Source organism: Falco rusticolus, chromosome 3 (assembly GCF_015220075.1).
Source record: "Falco rusticolus isolate bFalRus1 chromosome 3, bFalRus1.pri, whole genome shotgun sequence".
NCBI lineage: Eukaryota > Metazoa > Chordata > Aves > Falconiformes > Falconidae > Falco > Falco rusticolus.
This window is the reverse complement of record NC_051189.1, coordinates 94,774,371-94,796,578: the sequence shown is the minus strand read 5'-3', so window position 1 is coordinate 94,796,578 and position 22,208 is coordinate 94,774,371. Positions and strand designations below refer to the sequence as shown.

The 22,208-nt window shown below is 40.0% G+C and overlaps 1 protein-coding gene across 1 annotated transcript in view; it reads left to right on the top strand.

The window, feature by feature from the left end:
* Positions 1-22,208, top strand: part of OFCC1 (orofacial cleft 1 candidate 1) — an 81,845-nt gene that overhangs the window by 21,349 nt on the left and 38,288 nt on the right. Inside the window, exons 5-6 of the mRNA XM_037380027.1 lie at positions 704-787; positions 6,349-6,518. Coding sequence (XP_037235924.1) covers positions 704-787; positions 6,349-6,518 — 254 coding nt within the window. The remainder of the gene's footprint in view (positions 1-703; positions 788-6,348; positions 6,519-22,208) is intronic.

Here is a 22,208-nt window from a genome sequence, read left to right as displayed (position 1 = left end):
ACCTCTTTGGCCTTCTGCCTACCTGTTTTTGCTGACAACTTAAGAGAAGCCAGAGTCTTGGAGACTGGGAGAGGTGACAGTCTCAACTGGTTATTTCTCCCTTGAATATAGACACTTGGAGTGTTTTTTTGTGGGTTGGTTTTTTTTTTGGTGTCATGGAAAAAGATGTGTGTCCCCCTTGCTCCTTTTTAAAATCTGCAGATGTTACTGGGAATTTGAATGACTGCCCCAAAATCTAAATTTATAGTGTGCTGTAATGACTACTCATACTAGATAACTTGCTAGTATTATGAACATCAAGGTAAAATTTCTGATAAAGATTAAAAATCACATTAGAAAAGAAATTAGGTACTTTGAGTTTTTATTGAGTCAAATAGAATTAATCTGGCAATTTGAAAATAAATAATGGTTTCAAGTAGTCTATTAGCAAAATTAGTAAACCAGTTTCAGTCCAGATCAAGATATAATATTGCTCACCATTTAAAATTATGTGATTATATAGTATTTGTATTTTAAACCATCTGTCATAACTCAGAAGAAAATGACAGTCACCTCTGCTATGAAACTAGTGATGTGAAAATGATTTTTTAAGTGTCAAATGGTGTCTTAACTTTTGTGTTTTTATATCTTTATAGTTTAAAATAGTGTTTCTTGAAATACTACAGGAATAAACAATAGATGTTTCACTGTGTTTGTTTTTAAGATCCTGTGAAATTTGATGAGCAAATTCTGTATGGTAAGCTGATGAAGCTTCTAGATGAAGAAAACAAGATGCTGGACTTCCAAGGTAAATAACAAAATCATTTGCATAAAGAAAAATAAAACTCTTTTGAGTCTGGATGTGGGTAGAGGAGTGGGTAATCCATCCCCTTGAACTCAGAAGCAAAAGGGACGTTGATTTTAATGTGAGCCTGTAAGATCTTTTTCCCCAAATGTTTTTGTTTTGAGTCATGTTTATGTGGTTTTAAGTGTAACTTAAGTGGCATGCTTTCTCTAGACTGCTTCATTGCACGTTGAATTCCACCCTTACGAAAGAAGACTGGAAATATCATTGCTTGTGTGCTCAAAGCAAGAAACCTAAATCTTTATTTAAGCTCATAAATGAGTGGGCCATTCGTCAATGTGTGGGTCATATCACACAGTGTTTGAGGTTATCTACGTAAGGCTTTACACTAACAGGCGAGTAAGAAAATGTCTTCTGTGGCTTTGCTAAAAAATACGAATTGATGTTCCATCTACAGTAAAAACAACAAAGTGTAGAAAAGATTTCTTCACCTCAAGCCAACAGCCTTACTTTGGCTTCACTTATTTTTACAGGTGTTATTTAACACCCAGTTAATTTACGAAACTGTTACTAGCTCAGCCCTTGCACAAGGTGCATGTCTGCTGCTCTCCTCTAGTCCATCCTAGGAGAACTGACGTATGAACAAGCCCCAGCTCAGGGCTGCCCTCGTATTTTTGGGTATCTCTCTCTCCTTTTTCAGCAGCGGTCTTTTGTGCAAAAGCATTTTCTGTTCTTTGCATCTGTATGAGGTTTCCCATTATATTTCAGATAGACACAGGACCTACTCTTGTCAGAAAGACAGAACAGATGGCTGCCTACAGCAGTGAAGCTCCAGGAGCTGCAAATTTTTTTATGACTATTTAGTTTGTGAGCAACTTTGTTGTAGAAGGGGCAAACATTTTTACTTCCCTAGAGTTGCAAAATCCCTTGAACTGGCACTGGTCCTATCAGTAACATCTTTGAAACCCATTTTGTTGCATTTTAAATGCAAGGGGGAAAAAACCGGAGTACAACCATCACAATTAATTAATGCAGATAGTTTAAGCAAAAACCTTTGACAAATTATTAGCAAGCTCTCTATTGGTGAGTGTTAATGTTTACACTGCTGAGAAGGATTATGGTAGTGCTGCAGGTTGGTTGTTGGTTTTATCCTGCAACAACGTAGATTAAAATAAAAACGTGTTTAGCTGTGAAGTCAATGTTGTTTCCGTAAAGATTGGCATGGGATGTCGTCTGTGGTACTTCTGTAGTTCCTGTCGACCAATATTTATAACATCTCATATTCTTCAATAGCTTTATCATCAAAATAACCCTGTATGATTAAGGAAAATGTCCTGATGTCATTTCACAGGCTGCCCCAGGGTAGGGACTCATACCCTTTCTGTTAGCTTCTAGGGGTCCCCCAGAGTGGTGGGAGGGGGAGAGAGAAGCAGCCCTGGGCAGCAGTTCAGCTGGCCTCATGCAGACACCTCTTAGCCGATTAGACAAATCGCACCCTGGAAGCAGTTCGTGTCTTTCCTTTGGCCCCAGGAGGGTCTTGGGCAACTGACTTAGACTTGACTGTTGTTTTTTGGGTGACTAAAGGTGAGCGAGCTGAATTGCACCACATGTATTTGTCCTCTTTTAAACAAGGAAACCAGGGAGTGAAGGGCAAACCTTCCCACCCACCCATCAGGGGTTACTCTCTCCTTCAGCTAGGGGCCCTAAAACTTCATGTTATGTTGCAAATGACATTAATGAATATTGTTAAGACAAACAGGTGCTTTGCAGAGGATAATAGCAAACAGCATATTTAGAGAGCAATAAGGATCCCCTCAAATGTTTCTGATTTAAAATCATCAGGTATGTTTGAGTTAAGAATTCCTTTTTTGCCAGCTAGTTTTATCAGACCTCTATGAGAGGCAAAATGGTCTTACTCCTGTGTGGCTATGTGGGGTGTTATGTTCAAATCTCTCACCCACCCAAAGCCATCTGAATGGGCACAGTGTGCTCTGCGGATGGTGGTCTCGCACGAAGGGTGCTGAGCTGCCAGCTCACCGATTCAAGGACAAGCAAATGCGATGCTGCAGGTGCGTGTTGGAGCCCCCTGTGCAGGCATGAAGGCAGCGAGTGGGAAAGACACTGCAGCCCACTGCTGTCTTGTATCTTGAGCAGTGCCTCAGTGCTTTTGTTTCTTAAAAATGCCATAATGGGTATCAAAGCTGGTCCTGCGGGTGAATCTTGGGCCCTAGCTGAATTTTTCATTTTTCTTGGTTTGGGTGAATAAAATCAAGGAAAAAGCAAGATTCTCCTGAGGAAGCAAGGCTTGTACAGTCTCCACCTCTGTGTACATATATCAGGTTTTGTATTTATTTCTGTCTGTGTTTCTCCTTCCTAATTTTTGAACCTGTTGTTCACTTCCAGACCTTTTTTTTAACACAGAGCAAGTCTCGCAGGCCTGACTTCCCTATCAGTTTTATGGAAGTGGGCAGCTGAGCCGAGTAGACAAGCATTATTAATCTCTCCGCTGAGGGAAAAGCTAATATGGGAGTTTGACCCTTCTCAGACATCAGAAAATCCATAGAAAACTAGGATTCATTTGGTTCCAGTATTACAGAACTGCTTCTTTTCTTCATTTGACCACTGAGCTGAAAAATCACGTAGTCATACAGTCTTAATTAATAGATGATCCCCAAAGGAAAGGAAAGAGCATGGCTCAGAATTTATATAATTGTATATTTAAAGCATTTTGTCACTGAGTAACCTGTTGGTCACCTTGTGGTATGTCTTAGTTCATATTATAAGGCAACTTAAAAGGTAACATTGCCTGGTTGGTTTTTAGAGAAAGATATAGACTGTATATTTCTTACCTAGGGTTAAAACCTCTCGAACAATGTAAGATAGTGATTCATGTAAAATCATGCTAGGTGAATACCGTAAAAAATATTTTCTATTATATTATTCTTTGGCAACAACCAAAAAAATGGAAGTGCAATGTTTCATCACATTTTGCTTGTTTGAAACTGATGCAGGAACCTTTGGTGAGGTACTCTTCTGGCTACAATTTATACACAGAGTCTTCTAGAACCAGGCAGCCCAAATGCATTTTCCATGTGAAGTTTATAGCTGCTTTATGCATTCAAACCCATGCTGAGCTGTAGTCTGCTTGTGAACCTACCCTTTAAATTCTCAATTCAATATATAAACCACTGCTATCCGATGGACAAATGCAGGAGTAAATGAAGTTACAAGCAGCCAAGCTAATACCAGAGAGATTGTTTTAATTACAGCGCAGCATCTGCAAATACAGCCTGTGCTAAGGAGAAGCGATTTAAACTACATGGGAAAGTACAGCTCACGGTGTTAAGTACAGCCGAGGCAATGAAAAGTTCGATGCAGATGCTAGCAACTTGGAGCAGCCCATTTTTAATTAGTTTATCAATCTATCAGTGAATTTGTTCATAAATTTTCAGCAGCTTCCTTCCGTGTGCAGAAAGTAGTAGCATTTTTAACACCACGGCTACTTCTGTACAGCAAAGAGGTGGAGGTTTGTTTTGGTCAAGTGTTACTCGGGGGCGGCTGCCCAAGCCTCTAGCCTGTGGGTAAGTTCAGATAAGGAGCAACCTGATAGTGACTGAGTTTCAGGGATTTCTTTGCAAATCTATCATAGAAGGAATAGACCAGCTAAACCACCTTGTTTCCCCCCTGCCTCCAGCTCAGGCAAAGGAAGAGTTTTTCCAACTGTGCTTAAATGAGCATGTGTATCTTTTAATTGAATATTTTTCAAATCAGGATCATAATTTATCTCTGGTTTTTTAGCAGTTACTTCCCTCAAAAAGGCTTTTGACAACATTCTCTCTCTTCTTTTGCTCTTTTTCCACAAAACATGTGCTAATGAGCCCAGCGTCTTCCACCCAAACTGAGTCCACTTGATAACAAAAATAATAAACACAAAAAAGAAAAAGGATATTTTGATGAATCCCTGCATGGTTGTCCTTGTGAGCCAAATGTTTTTATTCCTTTTTTGATATATAAGAACTGTCTCTCTACACCCAGAGGATGGTGAGATAGGAATATACAGTCTTCCCAGGATGCAAACTTGCACTGCCCCTGTGAAAGCAGTAAAGCAGCTGATTTATACCAGCTGAGCATATGGCCCGTAGTGTACAGCACAGCATCGAGGGGATCAAGCGATGCTGCATCTTTGCTGTTGGCAACGTTTCCTTTTCCAGCACTTCCTGGATTTTCTCTCTCCTAGCCAAACCCTTAACGTTACAGTAAATTTAAATGTAAATATAGTTTTGTTTTTGGAGTTAATAATTGTAGGTCAAATCGCTTTTCATTAGGCTTGTAAGATGCTACATGGATAGATTGTGTACCCTAAGGTAATGGTTTTGGTTGTTTATATCTACTGTACGCTTCCCCCAACGTGATTTTGGGTTGTATCCTGTTGTAATTAAATTAAAAAGAACAACCCAAAACCCAGCCTACTTCCTGTGTGTTGGTGGCACCGAGGTGATTTAAGTACTTGGGAGGCTCAACAATTAAAGTCATTAAACAATGAGTAGTGAGCAAAACTGAAAATGTTAATAGCCTTAGTTTTATCTTTCCTTTTCTGGTCTTCATTAGAGAATGAGAGACTTCAAAGGGGAGTGAGGGGGGGAAAAAAATCTTTTAACTGCTTTCATGTCTTGGGATGGACAAAGAGAAAAGCAAATAACTAGATATGGCAATTTCTTGCAGAGAAAGGCACAGAGACCTATAAAAACTTACACACAGAAATACGTGGCAAGAAAGATAGTCAGATGTGGACAACCTGATATCTGTCATTTCTTAGTGATCCTAACATGGAGAAACGAGCAAAAACAGTTGTCTTTATTTATGACCCAAACTAGTATTAGTACCATAGAAGATACCAATGAGAAGATCCATTTTTTCAATGTAGCATGATGAATTAAACTGAAAAAAAGGACACAGCGTCTCTTTAAGGTGGGAAGTAACTTTATGAATGGGATTTATTTTTATTTGTGTGTAGCACATACCTTTTGGTTCTGCGTATGTCACCACGGTGAAATCAGGGGAATGATGTGGGTGAGAACAGAACTGGACTCACTTACTTAGGCAGGAGCTGTGTGCACACACCTAAGGGAGGAATCCAGTCCTCTGGGGTGAGTGGGAGGGAGGTGAAATGCTTGGTGTGGCTCCACCTAAAACTCCCTTTCAATTGCAGTTATTCCTCTTCTTCCTCAGGAGCGAAAGCCAAAGTCAATCAAAATCCCAATTCCTTCAAGATTTAGGGGGAGGGGGGGAAGTGACAGTGGAAATGCAAAGCATGCCATAGAAAAATAATTTAAGGAAGAAGCTGCATGTACTGAATTTGTACCTGTATGCGGATGTTGGTCTGGAGGAGATTTTTCCTGGTAATGACACTTGGAACCCACCCGTTGTTCTACTGCTGTTACTTATTACTGTTCATTTTACGGCATGAATTGTTGTTTTAAAATGTTGGTGGGCCAAACATGAACTGAGAAGGTACTAACCAGTGCGCTTGCTAAGAGATAATCTACCACTTTTGTTTCAAGCAGCCCTTGTCGCCAGCGAAGATTTTTCAGACTCTGTGATGCCTGTCAGCTCCAGTAAGGCATGTGACCTTCACAGGGAGCTTGAAGATGAAGAGATTCCTTCATATATCGAACAGTTTGAGAGAGATGTTCAGGATGACATAATTCTGCTTGGCAGCTTTTCACTGGAACAGGTCAGAGTTAAGAACTATAAGACAATTTTATCGCTTGCTTCATAACATGATGCTGGCTTGTTAACCTTGTACACCCCAATTCTATTTCACTGCCTGGTGATACATATATTGAAAGGGGAAAAGATAACCCATTTTGTTGGCTTGCTTTATGTGACTGGCACTTTGCTAAGCTAACAGCAGGACTTTTGTCTTTGTCTCCATTTCAATGTGGATAAAAATAGATTGCCTTCATTGCTTCTTTCCTAAATAGTGGAGTGTCTCTGACTGCTCTGTAGTAAGTATTGCAATTGAGTTTCAATCAAGAGCCTAAGCTTAGGACATCCCTCTCTGCCAAATTTAACAGAGGCTTATTCATCTATCAATGAGCAAGTTCGGATTGCAGCCCAGGAAGGATTTATGTAGCAATATTCATAGTACAGAGGATAAGATTATTCCCGAATTATAAATCTGTTGTGTTTTTCAGGGTGGCAACGCTTCCTACAGTTTTCTTTTTGTTGTTTCGTAGTGTAAAGGTTGGGTTTGTGTTGACAAAGGCACAAGTTTTCAGGACTGAACTGTTACTTGTGGGCACATAACTACCATTTGTCCCTTTGAAAAATCTCGTACCAAGATTAGGGGACAGGAAGAGAGATTAATTGATGAATCTATCATTTTTAATTAGCAACATGAGAACAGCACACTGGCTCTGATGGGCTTAAAATAGGTTATCCAGTGACTGATGGTGATCTAAGCTTTCTTTTATTTTCAGAGGAAGTTTTTAGAATTTTTTCACTGCAGGACTAAACCTCATCATTGCCTTCTGCATGTTGGTGAGGGACACAATGCCCTTCCTTGCTGCTTTCCTCTAAATCCTCATGTAGCTGTGTTTCATTCCTTCTGACTTTTTATTGTAGCTGTGTGAATCATGCATAGAAGATGGTTTGGGAATATTGATCAGAGAACACAAAATGGGAGGGAAACATGAGGGAAAAGGATTTAGATGGTACTAAGAGTATCATCTGCCTCAAGGGACTGATGGAGTTAGGAACCTGGGAACAGGTGAACAGTGTGTGCTGTACCTTTCCAGGAGACACTGTAATATGTTGTCAGCTCACACCTTTAAATTTGGGCTATTTGGATGCCCCAAAACTCTGTGACGCTTTGCGACACCTGACAGAACACCATAGACTTATCCGTGCTTTGTTTACCCTCCCTCTAAACATGGTCCCTGGGAGGCTGATCGTCTTACTTGGACTCTTTTTGGAGTTGTTCAGCAAAGGTTGTTTCCTAGACAGGAACAAGCTATCTAGTCACTTCAAAACAATATTCTGTTTTTTACACTGACAAATGCATATGGGCATCCACATGTAATATAATGTAATACTGCTTTTCTTCCTTATTTTCTTGCAAAAGAAAGAAAAATCCTAATTTAATGTGATTGATTGAGCTGGTCTACCATGAGCTTACAGATAGGGAGTCAATGCTTCATACTACACAGAAGTCTCGAATGCCTATTTTTCTCTCCATTTGTCCCACACAACTTTAACTTCAGTTGTCCATTCCCTGTTTAGGAATTCAATCATACTAACGTGGTATCAGCTGTCACACCTGCATCCTGCAGTGTGGAGGCCGACAGGAGGATAGCTGTAAAATATATATTGTCTTTCGGATCAGTGATGCATACATCCATCCTTTCCTTGGAAGCACATAGAAATGGTGCGTTCAGCCCCTTTGAACAGAAAATGGAAGGGGAAATTGGAAGTAGAGGCTGCAAACACACACCTTTTATGTCATATTGGTACTCCAAGATGTCTAACAGTAATGCAAGCATGCTTATTCTTCTTAAATTTACCTTATTTCTTCTTTAATGGACTGTCTTTACTCTTTGATCTGTGGATATATCCCTGCAGTGTTCAGCGTTGATGTCTTTCTGCAGCAGCTACGAGTTCAGTGTTAGGCTGCTGCTGTGGTCTTCAGAATCTGTTGCTACCATCTTTGGGATGCTTCCAGCTTTTGTTGCTTGAATGTATGTTTATTGATTTGAAAAAGTCTTTAATTTGCTGCATGGCATTTACTTTTTACTCAGAAAAAAGCCCTTTCCCTTCCTTCTGCAGGTTTAGTGAGTAGCAGATGTACTTTAGCCAGTGTAATTTATGATTAGTTAATTTAATCTGCCATAATGACATAAAGTGAGCCTGAAACAAGCTTCTATCAATTTTGCCGTTAGAGGTAACATAATATTTTCAAATGTCTACCAAACTGAGTAATTAACCCCTGGGCTGAGTGAAGGAGTCTAATAGACATCTCTCTCACATTCCTTTGCTTTGACAAAATGAAAACACAGGCGCCCAAGGGTTAAAAATAGCAAGTGAAGGTTTACAGTACATGAGACTGGGTTTGTAAGCAAGGTTCAGAAATACACTTGAGCTGTTGCTGTTTCTTTTTAGGCTGCCAAAAATTCTCTCCAGTGAGGCATCTGATTTGCACTAGAGCTTTGCTGGCAGCGTTGGCACGAAGAGGACAGCTATGCATTAACTACCTACCCCTTAGTTCATTGCTTTTCTTCTCTGTTTTGTAGCTTTACAGTAAATGGCTGGCTTTTGTTTAAAGAGCAGCTCAGTGCATGAGATCATTAAGATTAAGTTTTGAAAGAGCAGATATGCTTTCAAAATGATAACAATAATAATAAAGGTTTATGCAAAATTTTAGCTCCAGAGCTTTAAGCTGTGTTTTTACTTCATGTTCTGTTTTGTAAATGCAAAAGTTGAGAGTTGAAGTTAGCAAGAAATACATTAAGGGGAGATCTGATAGATTCTTGTAAAGAAAGCATTAAGCAGATGTCAATGTTCTGTTAACAAACACTCTAAAGAATATTAAATTTGGGAAGCAGTACTGTTTCCTGTGGCCTATCATGTAGGCCTATGGATTTCAAAAGCCCTGATGACATTTGCTTTGAATAGAGAAAAATACTCCATTGAGAGAAAATTGTAACTTTGGGACTGTGTTGTGGTAGAAGCTGAGCAGGTACACCCAAGGCTGGGGATGCGGAATGCTGCACAAAACCATCTGTCATGAGACAATGCAGGGACACATGCTTATGGGCAGAACTTGATCTTACAGAGCAGAGAAATATGCAAGGAAAGACCTGACGTAATGCTGGCTTAATGTGTTTGATTAAAGGCAATATGCTCTCAAAGCACGAGAGACTGCCGAGGATGAAGCAAACACTGGTGATTGGAGTGAGATTGCACTTGATGGGCCTTTGGCAACATAATCTTGCCAGTCATTAATTCAAATGCCATGGAAAAATACCAGCAGTAGGATTTTCAGCTCATTCTGAACTGAGACGATAGAAGTGACTACTCAGTTTTACGTAGGTTCTGTCAGAAAAAAAATAATAATGGGGCAACTGGAAGGATCAGTACTGCCCTGAAAGTCAAGAACATCTTTCCTGCTTTGCCATCTTCTTCCTGCAACTTGTTCGGCATTCTTAACTAAATGTAATTTATTCAAAACCCCTGTCTCTCTCTACAGGATTCAGCCACTACATTTCTCTCTCTGTGCTAGGCATAACACCTTGCAAGACTTGATCATTACAACTACATAATCAGTTTTGATCCATGACCTCAATGCAAATTACTCATGAGCCTCTGAAAGTAAAACGCGAGTTTTGCTCTTCGGTACCAGAAATTGAGTTATAGTAGTAAGAAATGAGCTATTTGTTGCAGGCAGATAGTAATAAAATGTTGCCTTTCATCATGAGATTTACCTTTTGGTTAAACTAAGGTTAATGCCTCTGGGCATTAGACCTAATATTCTTACAGGGTCAATATCATCACTGCTCTGACTCCTCGCCAAGTCACAGCAAGATCAATTTATATGATGATGGAGTGATCAGTTTTCCTTTGGTTAATGGTGGATAACACGTAGGTAAAATTTGGTACTATGTAAGATGGTGACAAATCTACCCCCCAGTCAGGAATTTAATCAGTGGGATCAGGCCTCGGTCATACGAAACACCAATGCACATTTGTTTGCGTGTTCTACCCCACTGGATAATACTGTCATTTACACCTGAATGGTACCTGCAGACCTCCCCTTGTCAAAGCCGTAGCCTACAAAGCATTCTGCAATCCCTTCTGATCGTTCTTTGTGAATATAATACTTATGTGAATATCTGCACCTAAGAGGAATGCAGAATTGAAAGTGACTTTTCCTCAGCTGAAACCTGGCTACTTCTTTTTGACATTTGCCAAGATTTTAAATGGCTGTCATGTGCAAATGAGTAATTTTTTTGGGTTTTTTTTCTGAGAATTGTAGGTCAAGAATACAAAAGCCGGCAGTGTTTCATTTACACCATGTCTTAAAAGTGGGTGACTTAATTTTAGGCAAGCTACCTATATGCTACACTCATTTGAGTGTTAAAGCATCTTTACAGTCTGTTAGCTTAATGGTTTCCATGTAATTGATGTGAAACAGTAGGAATTATGGGTATCTCCATTTTACAGAGGAAGAACGAGGGTGCAGATAGACTGAAATCTACACTCATCAAAAGCCCTTAGCACCTAATTTCCTTTTGAAATCTGTTATTAGGCCAAGCTTTTTGGATTCATTATAGTCCTGCCAGGTAGACTGCTCTTGGACTGGGGAAAAAGCACTTCCCTTAAACATAGGTTTCATTGGAAAAAACTCAAGGTGAACTTCCCAGAGCTTGAGATATTTGGCTTCTGGCCCTTGGGCTTCTGATGTCCTGCCTAGTGAGTGTCCATGGCCCTCAGATGTGTGTCAGCACCCACTGAGCAGACCAAAAGTCTGACCAGCATGCCAGTGTGTGTATCTAGGGGTCTTCTCTACCCTGTAGGCTGGCAGCCTGAGAATTCTAAATAGCTTTATTTTATCAGGCTTCCTCCTGCTTCCTCGGTGGGAAGCCTGGGAACCCTCTGAATTTCTAAGGTTCCTCCCCCATTTCTTCTGGACATGCAGATATACACTTTTTTTTTTTTTAAAGAAGTCAGGGAGATGGAAGGGGAGCGATGGAAATGAATGTCAACAGAGGCAGAACTGTTGAAAAGATGTTTTATATATTTGTAAAGAGGTTGTCACAATATCCGTAATATTGCTATAGCTGCTCTTTTTAATTGTAATTCTTTTTTGATTGCTTTGTTCAGGAGTTATGTGGATTTATGGGTAAGTAAATATTTAGATGGAAGTGATGGAAATCTATATATTTCTTACATTTTTCACTAAAAAGGAATCTGCTTAGTTTTTACTGTGTTCTTTCACTCTTTAAGATCAGAGGGGCAATTAAATAACTAGAGTAATTCTTGATATTCTATTGAGCTGGAACAATGAATCCTGCAGCTACTGTAAATGATGATACTGCATTTGCTGCTGCTTAAGGTAATCTGACTGGTCAGCTCTCTGGCTCATTATCCTAATATAAAGTCCAGTAAGGAAGTCTATTTCTATGGTTCAATAAACAGAGACAATTGGAAAGATACTTCAAAGAGAATCAGTGATTGCCAAGGCCTATTGAAGTTTAAGTGACTTCATCAAGTACTGACCACCTGTTAAAAGAGCTCAGATGAGGATTGTTAAGGAAAGAGTGAGCATTACTGATGTAGAAAGGCACAAACCTGCAAAAATGAACACAATGAAAACACAGTTTCAGTTGCTCATGTATTCTCCAGAATTACTTCCCCCCCGGGAGATTTTATTTGTATTTTTAACACATCTGGAGCCAAACTGTAGTCACAGGTGCAGCTATGTCTACTGTTGGTGAGCTTTTATGACAGGAGACTCCTTAGCAGCGTTAATAGATTACATAGATTTTATGAGCTGCAGATAAATGAATTGCTTTAAATGTTGTAACTTTTTTTTTTGCTTCTGCAGTCTTAGAGTAGAGCTGAATTTTTCCAGTGGAACCTCTGCTGGATAATGCTTTTGACCTTTACTTTGTAGAACAGTTATGTGGGGAAGGACCAGACCTCTGGAGGCTGTCTACTCCAACCTCCTGCTCAAAGCAGGGCTCACTTTGAGGTATATTGGGTTTTCCATGTGTAATCTGAGTTTTTAAGGGCTTTGGAGTGGTTCACACCAGTTTACTAGTGTGAAACATAAGCAGGTCACCTGTAAGTTGAGGCATAGAAATACTGGGAAAGACAGTCCAGTTGCATTTCAGGCGTGCTTGCTTACTAACTTAGTACAAAGGTGGGAAATCATCCCTGTTGCTCAACCTGCTGGCAATCTGTTAGCACAGTTGGTTTCTTTCACTGTACTAAACCCTTAGACAAGACGCAGCTTCCAGGACTAGGTGGTTACGATACGAACGTATACTAAAATGCATACATTCACTCAAAGATGTGTCAGCATAGTATGATGTTATGATACAATTGCTCATGTCAACATTCAAATTGGGGAAGGAGGGATTACTTTTCAGCTGAAAATGTGAAACAATTTCCACCTGTAACTTTCATCAGAGAGATGGAGCAGGATGTGGTCTTGCAGGAGGACAGCTGTTCTCTACACAGAAAAATCATTAACCATGGCAACTTGTTATTGCCACTGTCGTATTTAAGACAATCATATAGTAAACTATACTATAAGCATTGTTTCCCTCTCTGTAATTTTCATATACTAATTGTAAGTGAATATCTATTTTTATTATAAAGTGTTCAAGTGTATGTCTGCACACTTGAAACAGAAGATGATGTGAAAGCCAGTAGAAATGGAAGTTACTGGATAAAGTTAAAGCCTGTGCTTTAAGATTACAGTTATGGAGAGAAATTCGTGAGGCGATGCTTTATTGACAGTCAAAAAAAAAAAAATGGGGACTCAGAAAGATGGGATAGACTGTAACCTCAGACCAAGACATCATGTTTTTGAGGCTGGAACAAGCAAATAAGTTATTATGACTTTGTTTTCCCTATCTGCAAAACAGACCTAAAATTAGATACCTGCTTTAGGGAAGGGTAAGAGGATTAAAGGAGTAAAGTTTCATGAGGGACTTTGAAAAGGCTGTAGAAATAATAAAAACATGCTGTGCTGAAATTAACAAACATTTTTAAATTGAGGAAGAATGGGGGAAAAACCACAAAAAAAAAAAAAAAAAGTCTCAGCATTTCCGATTGGTATTTCCTTTCAGTTTCTCTTCAGTTTTTCATGCCACGATTTGCTGTCAGTATCCAGAAAGTAGAAAAGATCATAAAACCCTGAAGCTCATGTCATAGCTTATGAACATTATTTCTTTTTCATTTTTAATGTAAACTATTCATTTTAGATCCATAGATTGGCATAGTTCGGTTAGTTTCCACTAGCATTGCTCATGCTGCAGGAGTTTATACTGGAGGGAATATGTTCCCTAATAAAATGTAGTTATCATCAGCCATTATATATTACTATTTAGGCTAAAACTGAAGGTTCTTAGTAGCTGTTGATTTCTAGGCTAATCTGGAGACGTCTGAACTTGCGCAGCTTTGACAGGCTAGCGTATTTCTGCTTAAAGTCTCTTTATCAATGGCAAATGCCATTTCAGCATCATACATTTTCAGTGCTTGGCTATGGTTGTCAGAAACTCTGATAGATGGCCTTGCATACACTTACAACACTCCGTAGATTTTGATGAGGACATCAAAGCTTTATGACCTTGAAGCTACATCTTCTCAACTGTGAAATAAGAAGCATCTAAAGGAGCACCTGGTGATTCTGAAGAAACTACAGGTGATCTGTCTGTGAACAGCAAGACAGAAATGAGAAGAACAAGTCCTCTTTTTTTGAGGCTGGAGGGGCAAAATCTTTATTTTGTAGAAGCCGGGTAGCTCTGCAGCAGACATCCCTCCAGTTTCCTCACTGCATCTTAAGCATCTTTTAATTTGTTAGTACTACCCTCTTGAATGAAAATCTTGAATGAAAACATCTGAGTTTTGGGGAAGCTCAGGTCCTTGTTCATCACACCTGCTTTACACTAGTTTCCACAACTGTCCAAAATTAATGTTTTTTATATTAAATGTCTTATGAAAGCACCCACCTTGTCAGCAGGATACTGCCTTTTTGTGTTGACTGGTAGCTGAGTCTTCACTGTGTTGTCAGAGATAATGCAATGCTTTACAGATTTATCAAAATGATCAGCCTATAATGTTGTCACTAAATGTATCTATTACTCAGTGTAATAACGCTGTAGCATGACTAAAGTAAATCTCACTTTGTGTTCTGCAGTATCAATTTTAAAAGAGTATGCGTTATATTTTTTCTCCCTAGCTCTTACAAATGACTCGATTGTCTTAAGTTTTTAATTTTGGGCTCATGAACAGTAAATAGGTTTAATTTTTTATTTGGAGGGAAAGTCATGGGGGATTGTGGGTGTTGCTTTGTTGCTTTTTCCCTTTCCCTTTTGAAAACACATCTGCAAGTTTGTGACAAATTTTTGCCAGAGTGCACCCTGAACAATACTACCACATATCCAGGATTTTGACACAACTTTACCTCCTGGTGCGGCCACCTCCGAGACAAGGTGCCCCAAATTCCAACCGGCAATGGACAGTACAATTTTCAGAGCAGACTGTATCCAGCTACCAGGGACTTTGCTTTCAAAGAAGGTTACTCACGACACTTACAATGCCTCGCTTCCCTGTGATCTGTCTGTAGTTGACATGGAGAGGGCAAGACTCTCAAAATCCCACTTGGCCTGAAAGGAATGTTAACTTTTCTTGCAATATTTTTTTTCCCCCTTCGTCTCCAATTGTTCTTCATTGTTTACTTGTTTTGTGGTATACAGTGCGCTAGAAGTTGAAAATCACTGCGAGTGAATCTCCGTGCAGCAGCCAGACTGTGGAGGAGGAGGACTAGGTGGTACCAGACCAGTGGGACTAAAGACGGGGGGTTTGTGTCTAGTCCTGCTGTCACTTTGCTCAGTGAGCTCAGGCAAGTCACTTCTCACTGGCATCTCACTTCTCCCACCTTTAAAAATGTAGTGGATAGCATTTTCACCGCTGTAAAACCATTTGTGATGGAAATCCTAGGTAAAAGCTTTTATTTGGGCATTTGCTTACAGCTGGAAAGATGGCACTGCTTGCACTGTGAGGTACCAATGTGATTTCTTACGGAGTGGAACTAAGGGGAGGCACCAGCATCCTCAGCATGTGGGATCCCTGTGGGTGGTGGGAGGCTGCTGGAGACCCCACTAGTGGTGTCTCCACGCTGCCTCTGATGCACCCTGACCCCGAGGAGGACTTGCGGGAAGGTGGACCCCCACAGCACTCCTTGTAAGAATATAATTTCGTCAGGGCCAGGGCTCAACCGACTGTTTCAAATCACCGTGGGGCAAGTACCTCACCAGAAGGTTGGCATACCAGTGCTAGGACTGATAAAAAGGGGAGGGTAAATATTTTCCCTAAATATGCTCTATTTTTGCTAAACGATAGAAAACCAATTCTGTTTTGCTTCAAAGCTTTGCTGAATTCTGTGGGCTTTCTCCTAAGAGGAAAGGATGTGTTTGAGTGGGATTTTCTTTATTTTTTTTTCCAAATTGATAATTGCTGTAGGAGTCAAGTCCTACAGTTTGTGAAATAGTTTCACAGTGAAAATAGCCAGTCAGCACTGATTAATAGTATTGAGTCAGGTTCTTGGTTTTGTTCACAATAGAAACAATACTTGGCATTGTATATCTCTAGGCTGGGCCCAGACTAAAAGAGCTTTTTCAAATACTGGTTGTGATCATGCTCTCTGAAATCAGTAGATGAGCCATTTGTGTAATTAGACCTCAAGACAGAAGATGAAGAAGCTGAGAAAGATGTGTGAAAGAGCTGCTCACAGCTGAAGCAGCACCCGGTATCAGGACAGGGAGTTGGACAAAATGATGCTGTGATTGAGCCCTTCTGCCTTCAAACAATGCTCCACTTTCTGCTGTATATCCCAGGAGAGCTCTGAAGGGTATCCAGTGGTTGGCAGATTTTAGTCACTTTTTTTCTGAAGGTTTCTGCAATGTCTACATTGACTTGAAGCTAAACCACATTTTGTGCCGTCTTGTTGGGAACGGCTGTTGCCAACAATGGGTCATTTTTACAGTCTAGACAATGTCGGTATCATGATGAGAAACGAGCACTTAGCCATGTGGGTGATGGTATATGCCATTGAGAAAAAACGCTTGGGTTTATTCCAGTAAATCTCTGATTCAAGGGATATTGCAGCAGTGATTATTCCACATTTAAAAAATTACATGGGCTGCTCTGTTTTTGAAAACTTACACATTTTTTCCTCTATGAAATTGCTTCCTGGTGATGGAAATGTCTGGGATTTTTTTTTCTACTGCATCTACTTTCCTTTAGCTTGCACACCCTTGAGGTAATTAGTGTAGGTTAAAATTTACATAACTGACTTTGGGGTTTTGCAAATAGGAAAGATGGAAATTTATTCAAGGTGGTGAATAATTCATTTTAAAGCAAGTTTCCTGTTTTTTTTTTAATCATGTAGAAGATGTATTACAGACTCATAGAGGTTTTCTGAATAGGACCCTAAGCATTGAATTTTTGATATATTTTATTTCTTAGTGTAGGTAAAGAAATATTAACCATGACTCATTGCACTTTTCCTGTTCAATAAGATTTGAATAAACTTAACAAATTTATTAGGTAGATGATAGAGCTTTTTAAAAATTATCATGACACACTGTGACAAATATTTCACTAGGATCCAGAAGAAATAGTTTTAAATCATATTCCCATTGCCACTTCAGAGGCTGAGAGATGGAAAACAGTGCAGTTCATGCAGAGAACCTTGATTCATATTTTCTTTTGAATATTCATTATTTAATTAAGATTAGAAAGATAAACAAGGGGATTGGACAGCTATGGGAGTCTGGTAATATATTTTTTTTTTTTTTTAAATATCTCCATTTCTGGCTCAGCATAAGCCTGGATTGGTAAGTCTGAATGTTGTAATATGGCTACTTGATATTTTACATGAAGTGAGTATTCCATTTCATCTTATTTCTTAATCTAAGTGCTCACCTCAAAAATGGCTATCCCAGGCATCACCAAAAGCTGCTTCCAGAAGGAAAATCATGAATCCAGCCTTCCTCTTGCTTTCTGAACTTTAGCTCCAACTGCCTCAGCCCAAAACCTTAAACCCCTTCTCATCTGCCACCAGACGCTGGCAACACTTGATGTCTTTCACTTGGTAGTTTTTGTCATTAAACTTTCTCAGAGGCTTTGAGGTCTGTTTCTGGGCACCCTCCCAAACACCCCAGCCTGATGCCTGTCCCTCACTGCTTGGTCCTTGCTGCCGTGGGATGGGTCCCCTGTGCCTGGGAGGGCACGTTCCTGCGGGGCAGCCGGGAAGGAACAGCTTGCACATTCCCCAGTGGCTGCAGCCCCCACTGGACTGCGGGAAGTGGCATGAGGAGGGTCCGATCACCCTAACCTGGCAGCTACCAGCTCTGCTGGAGCAGAGTCGGGATCGGAGCCAGCTCCCAGCCCTTCCTGGGGAAGTGGCATAGGTGGTGATTCACTGGGCTGGGGAAAGAAAGTCAGTGCCAACATTTGTGGGAACAGGAGAGAAACAGGTCCTGGTCCCTGCTCCGGGGACTTCTAGTGAACTCCAGCCAAAAGCTGAGCAGGAGAGCAGGAGGGTTTGGTTCCTGCTGATGGAGGAGCAGTGTGAAGGAAGCAATGCCCGTGATGCAAGTGTCATGTGGAGAGCTTCGAAGGTCTTGCTTTGAGCAAGTTTGGTCATGTCAGCTTTGTAATCGTGCACCTGTGATGCTTGATCAGGGCCTGGAGGATTTATTGCATCCATCAGAGCCTGTCTGCTAGGACTACCAACAAATCATGCTGGATTTTAAGACAATTACGTTGTCTCTGCTTTGATTTTACAGGGTTAAAAAATGTATGCTAAAAGCTACGTGCACGGGCTTTTGTAATGTTTCTGTAGTCTGCTTTTATATGCTGATAATTTTCATTTTGGAAATAAGCAGGATGCTTTGCCTTAGTCTTCAATAGAGATTCCTAAGCTTCCATGAAAACAGCCTAAAAATTTAAAATAGGAGAGAATTCAACAGCCAGATATGGAGTCTCCATTGGGGAATTTGTTTCCATTGACTATTACATTGTTTCCCTCCCAAAATGTTTCTTTGGCTTTGAGGCTTGATGAGAGTGAGTGGAAGCAAGAAATAATTTTACGCTGTTTAGACTATAGGGTATAGAGTAGGAAGCCTTCTTGTTTATTGGTAGTGTTGTAGGCATGTTTTACGTCTGCCTCAGGGACATCCACAGAAGATCCAGACATGAGAAATGTCCTTGAATCCTCAGCAAGATCTCTGAATAGTACAGGTTAGGGAGAAGAATTTTGTTTTCCTGAGTTGTCACCCTTCAGCAGGGTTATTGTTTTCAGGTTTTGCATGGAGAACACAGCCCAGAAGATGTGGATGCTGGCTTCTTGATGGAATGACTTTTTCAGCTTGGTGTTCAAGAGTAAAATAACTTCAAGCCCTCCAGCTTCATGCTGAAGAGCTGCAGAACCCCAAGGAGAGAGGACTTCTCATGTCAGTCAGCTTCCTAGGAGTTGCAACCTCTAAAAATGCTAGTTCCTCTTATCAGACATTCAGAAACAGTTGTGGTAAGACAAGGCATCAAGATTTATGGCAGATTTAAAGAGGGGCAGGTTGTGGTCTCTCTGGCAGTCTATGCCTGTTTTGTGTGTTATATTTTGTTGCGTGTGTACAAACAGGCTTATGCATGCGTATATGTATGTATGCATATATATGACAATGTGTTAGGTGGTGTAAAAATAAGGACTGCAAGGGTACTACCATGCACAAATACACATTGTACTGATCAAGCTTTTAAAACAAGATTAGAGTTCACTTTCCCTTGGAAATAATGGAGTAAACATGGAAAAATATATGGAAAAAGGTTACAGAAAAAATAATGAAATAAAGTATTAGTGGCTGAAATTCCTGATTACTGCTGAATACTTTCAACTGGAAGACCTAAGGCAAACCTCTGGAAAATTGCACTTTTACGGCTTTATTTCCATGTTCTTTCTGCACATTAGGAAACAAACTGTAAGTTTTTTCTTTTTCTTTTATTCCCTTTGGCATGTGGGACTCAAAGCACCACAAGGAAGTCTCTCACCACAAGAAACAAAAGTTGAAAGCCAGGATTCATGAACTCTTTCAAAGGTATGTCAGATAAGGGATACTTTGTACTTCTATCTAAGGTGCTTTCCTTCCAAAGATCTTTTAGTGCTTTACGGATATTAATGAATGGAACTTCTCCCAAACAAAGGACCTCAGGCCTAGAAAAATTCAGCCTGTGCTTTTGAAAGAGGCCTCTGTTTGGATACCTCCATTTTCAGATACCCAGCCTGGGTTGTAATTTTTAAGTGCTACACACAGTGCACTTCAAAAGGTGACCAAATGGCTTCTCCCAGTGCCCTTCATCCCTGCCTCTGAATTATCCTTAGAGGGTGAGGGAAATCTGAATCAGAGCAATGGGTTTGTGATCAAGCTACACGTTACCTTCAGATAAATACATGCATCACATTGCCTGTAAAGAAATGAAGGAGTAAATAACCCTCATGGATACAGCAGAGGAAGCTATGCTCTGCTGTGACAGCCGATGAGCATGCTGGTGAGCACAAAAGAGGCCTGACTTCACTGAGTAACTCACTTCACTATTCAGTCCAATACCCAGCAAAAGGAGGGAAAAGAGAAAAATAGTGCAACGAGGAAAGAGATCAAATGTGGTTATTTAAATGTTTGATGTTCAGTAATGAAAACTGTTTACCTTCATAATTGTGTATTAGCAGCTAATAAAGGCACTAGATACAGTAGTTTAAAAGTAATAAAATCAACAACAAAGTGTATTTAATTTTAAATTGAATTGCAAGCAAATGTGTGTCCTAATGAACCCCTGTGTCAATGCAGCTCTAACCAAATTAAGTGAAATAATTTCCATCATGAGAAACTAAATAAGTACAAAGTTCCAAACAGACCATTCTTCTGAAGGAGAGAAGTTAAATTCTCAGAAGTTTCAGCTCTATGAGTTAGATAGTGCCTTTCAAGAACCATCATATATTACTACCATTTAGGACAGCTGGACCCAAGTTGACTCGAGTGCAGCTCAAGGATAAAATTTCGAAGGTGCTTGACCCTGTGCTTCTTGTTTTCAGTCCTTAGTTCTCATCAGTCCTGGCTTGGGAAAAATTCCCATGTATGTCATAGAGACTAGTGTCTACACAGACCTTCCAACTAATTCAGCTATTGCCTAAGCATTTACTTGATGCAGTTCTAATGGTAGAGGAATCTGGAAAACAATTTAGCTGTACAGCAGTGGTAATTTTACTGATGTAAAATATGTATATATTTTATATACATATTAAATATATATATTTACACTGATGTAAATATATATATCTGTTTCTAAAAAAAAAAAAAAAAAGCACAGGCAAAGTCCAAGTAGAAGCTGATTTGTAGCAATGGGCCAGGAACTTGGAGATGGGAGCATCTGTTTCAAAAGAGGGGAATTTGACAATCTGCATTCCCCAGCTAGCACTTGTGCTTGTGACTGGGATGTTTAGCATCATTGCAGAGTCTCTGTAATTTTCTTCATAAAGAACCATGTTCATTTTACAAATGTGGAGTCTTCTCATATTATCACCTAGCATGCAAAGGAGGAAACAGGAATGAAGCCACTGGAGTTGAATTTTCTAAGAGCAAGTTAGAAAATACTGAAAGAATGCTTCAGAAGTACAGTCCAGCGAGATGTTGATGGTTTTGATTCTTTTTCCTTTTTTTAATGAACATCAAATTTTAGCATTTTATTTTGTGGCTAAAAACTGAAATGCACATGGTTTGGCAAACTAAAAGGACCTGTCCTTTCATTGCCTGTGTTCTAGATGCCCAAGCTAATCCTGAATTGCAACTGTACATAATGTAAAGATTTCTCCTTGGCTCCATGTGACACCTCTAACTACACTGCAGGCAGGTCCCTTGACCTCCAGGGTGGCATGTGGCTGGCCTTGAGCCACAAACAACCACAACGACCTCCAGCTCCTGAAAGCTGCTGTGTCTTTGCTCTGCTGCCTGCCCTGGCTCCACCTGCAAGTGTGGCTGGAACATTGCCAGCGCTGGCGTGGCCGTCTGACCCTCCCCAGCCTTTTAAAGCAGGTTGTGGAAGCAAGACCTGAAGTGCTTTGAAGCTAGCAGAGCATCTACAGATGTTTTCACTTGGGACCATTTCTCTTTAGATACTTGTGCCGAGAAGGGAGAAAGGAGTCGCTCACGATTCTGTGTCTCTTGAAAGAAGGGATGGGTTTATTAAAGTATAAAGCTTTATAATGCTTGTTATAACTGACTTGGTTTTGAATTTGCTCCTGCTGTGCTCTAGCAACAAGGCTTTCTCCATAGGGTACTGTGCTTTTTGTGTATCCTATGCACCGAGCAGGGCAGCGTTGGGTTATCTAGTGTAGGGCTGTTCTTACACTATTTGCTGGTGTTCTGTGTTGCTACAGAGACCTCTCTTTAAAACAGAAAAATCTTGCAGTTGATATAATTACCCCTAAAATTACTCTAATTACATAAGAAGTTAAAATATGAATGCCAAGGAAGGTTTAATGGTTCACAGGAAGTTGAGAATTTGTGTATGTGCATGTACATATGACTTATTAATTTATTTTTATATAGAGAGGTTTCATATATATATAAGATCTTTTAGT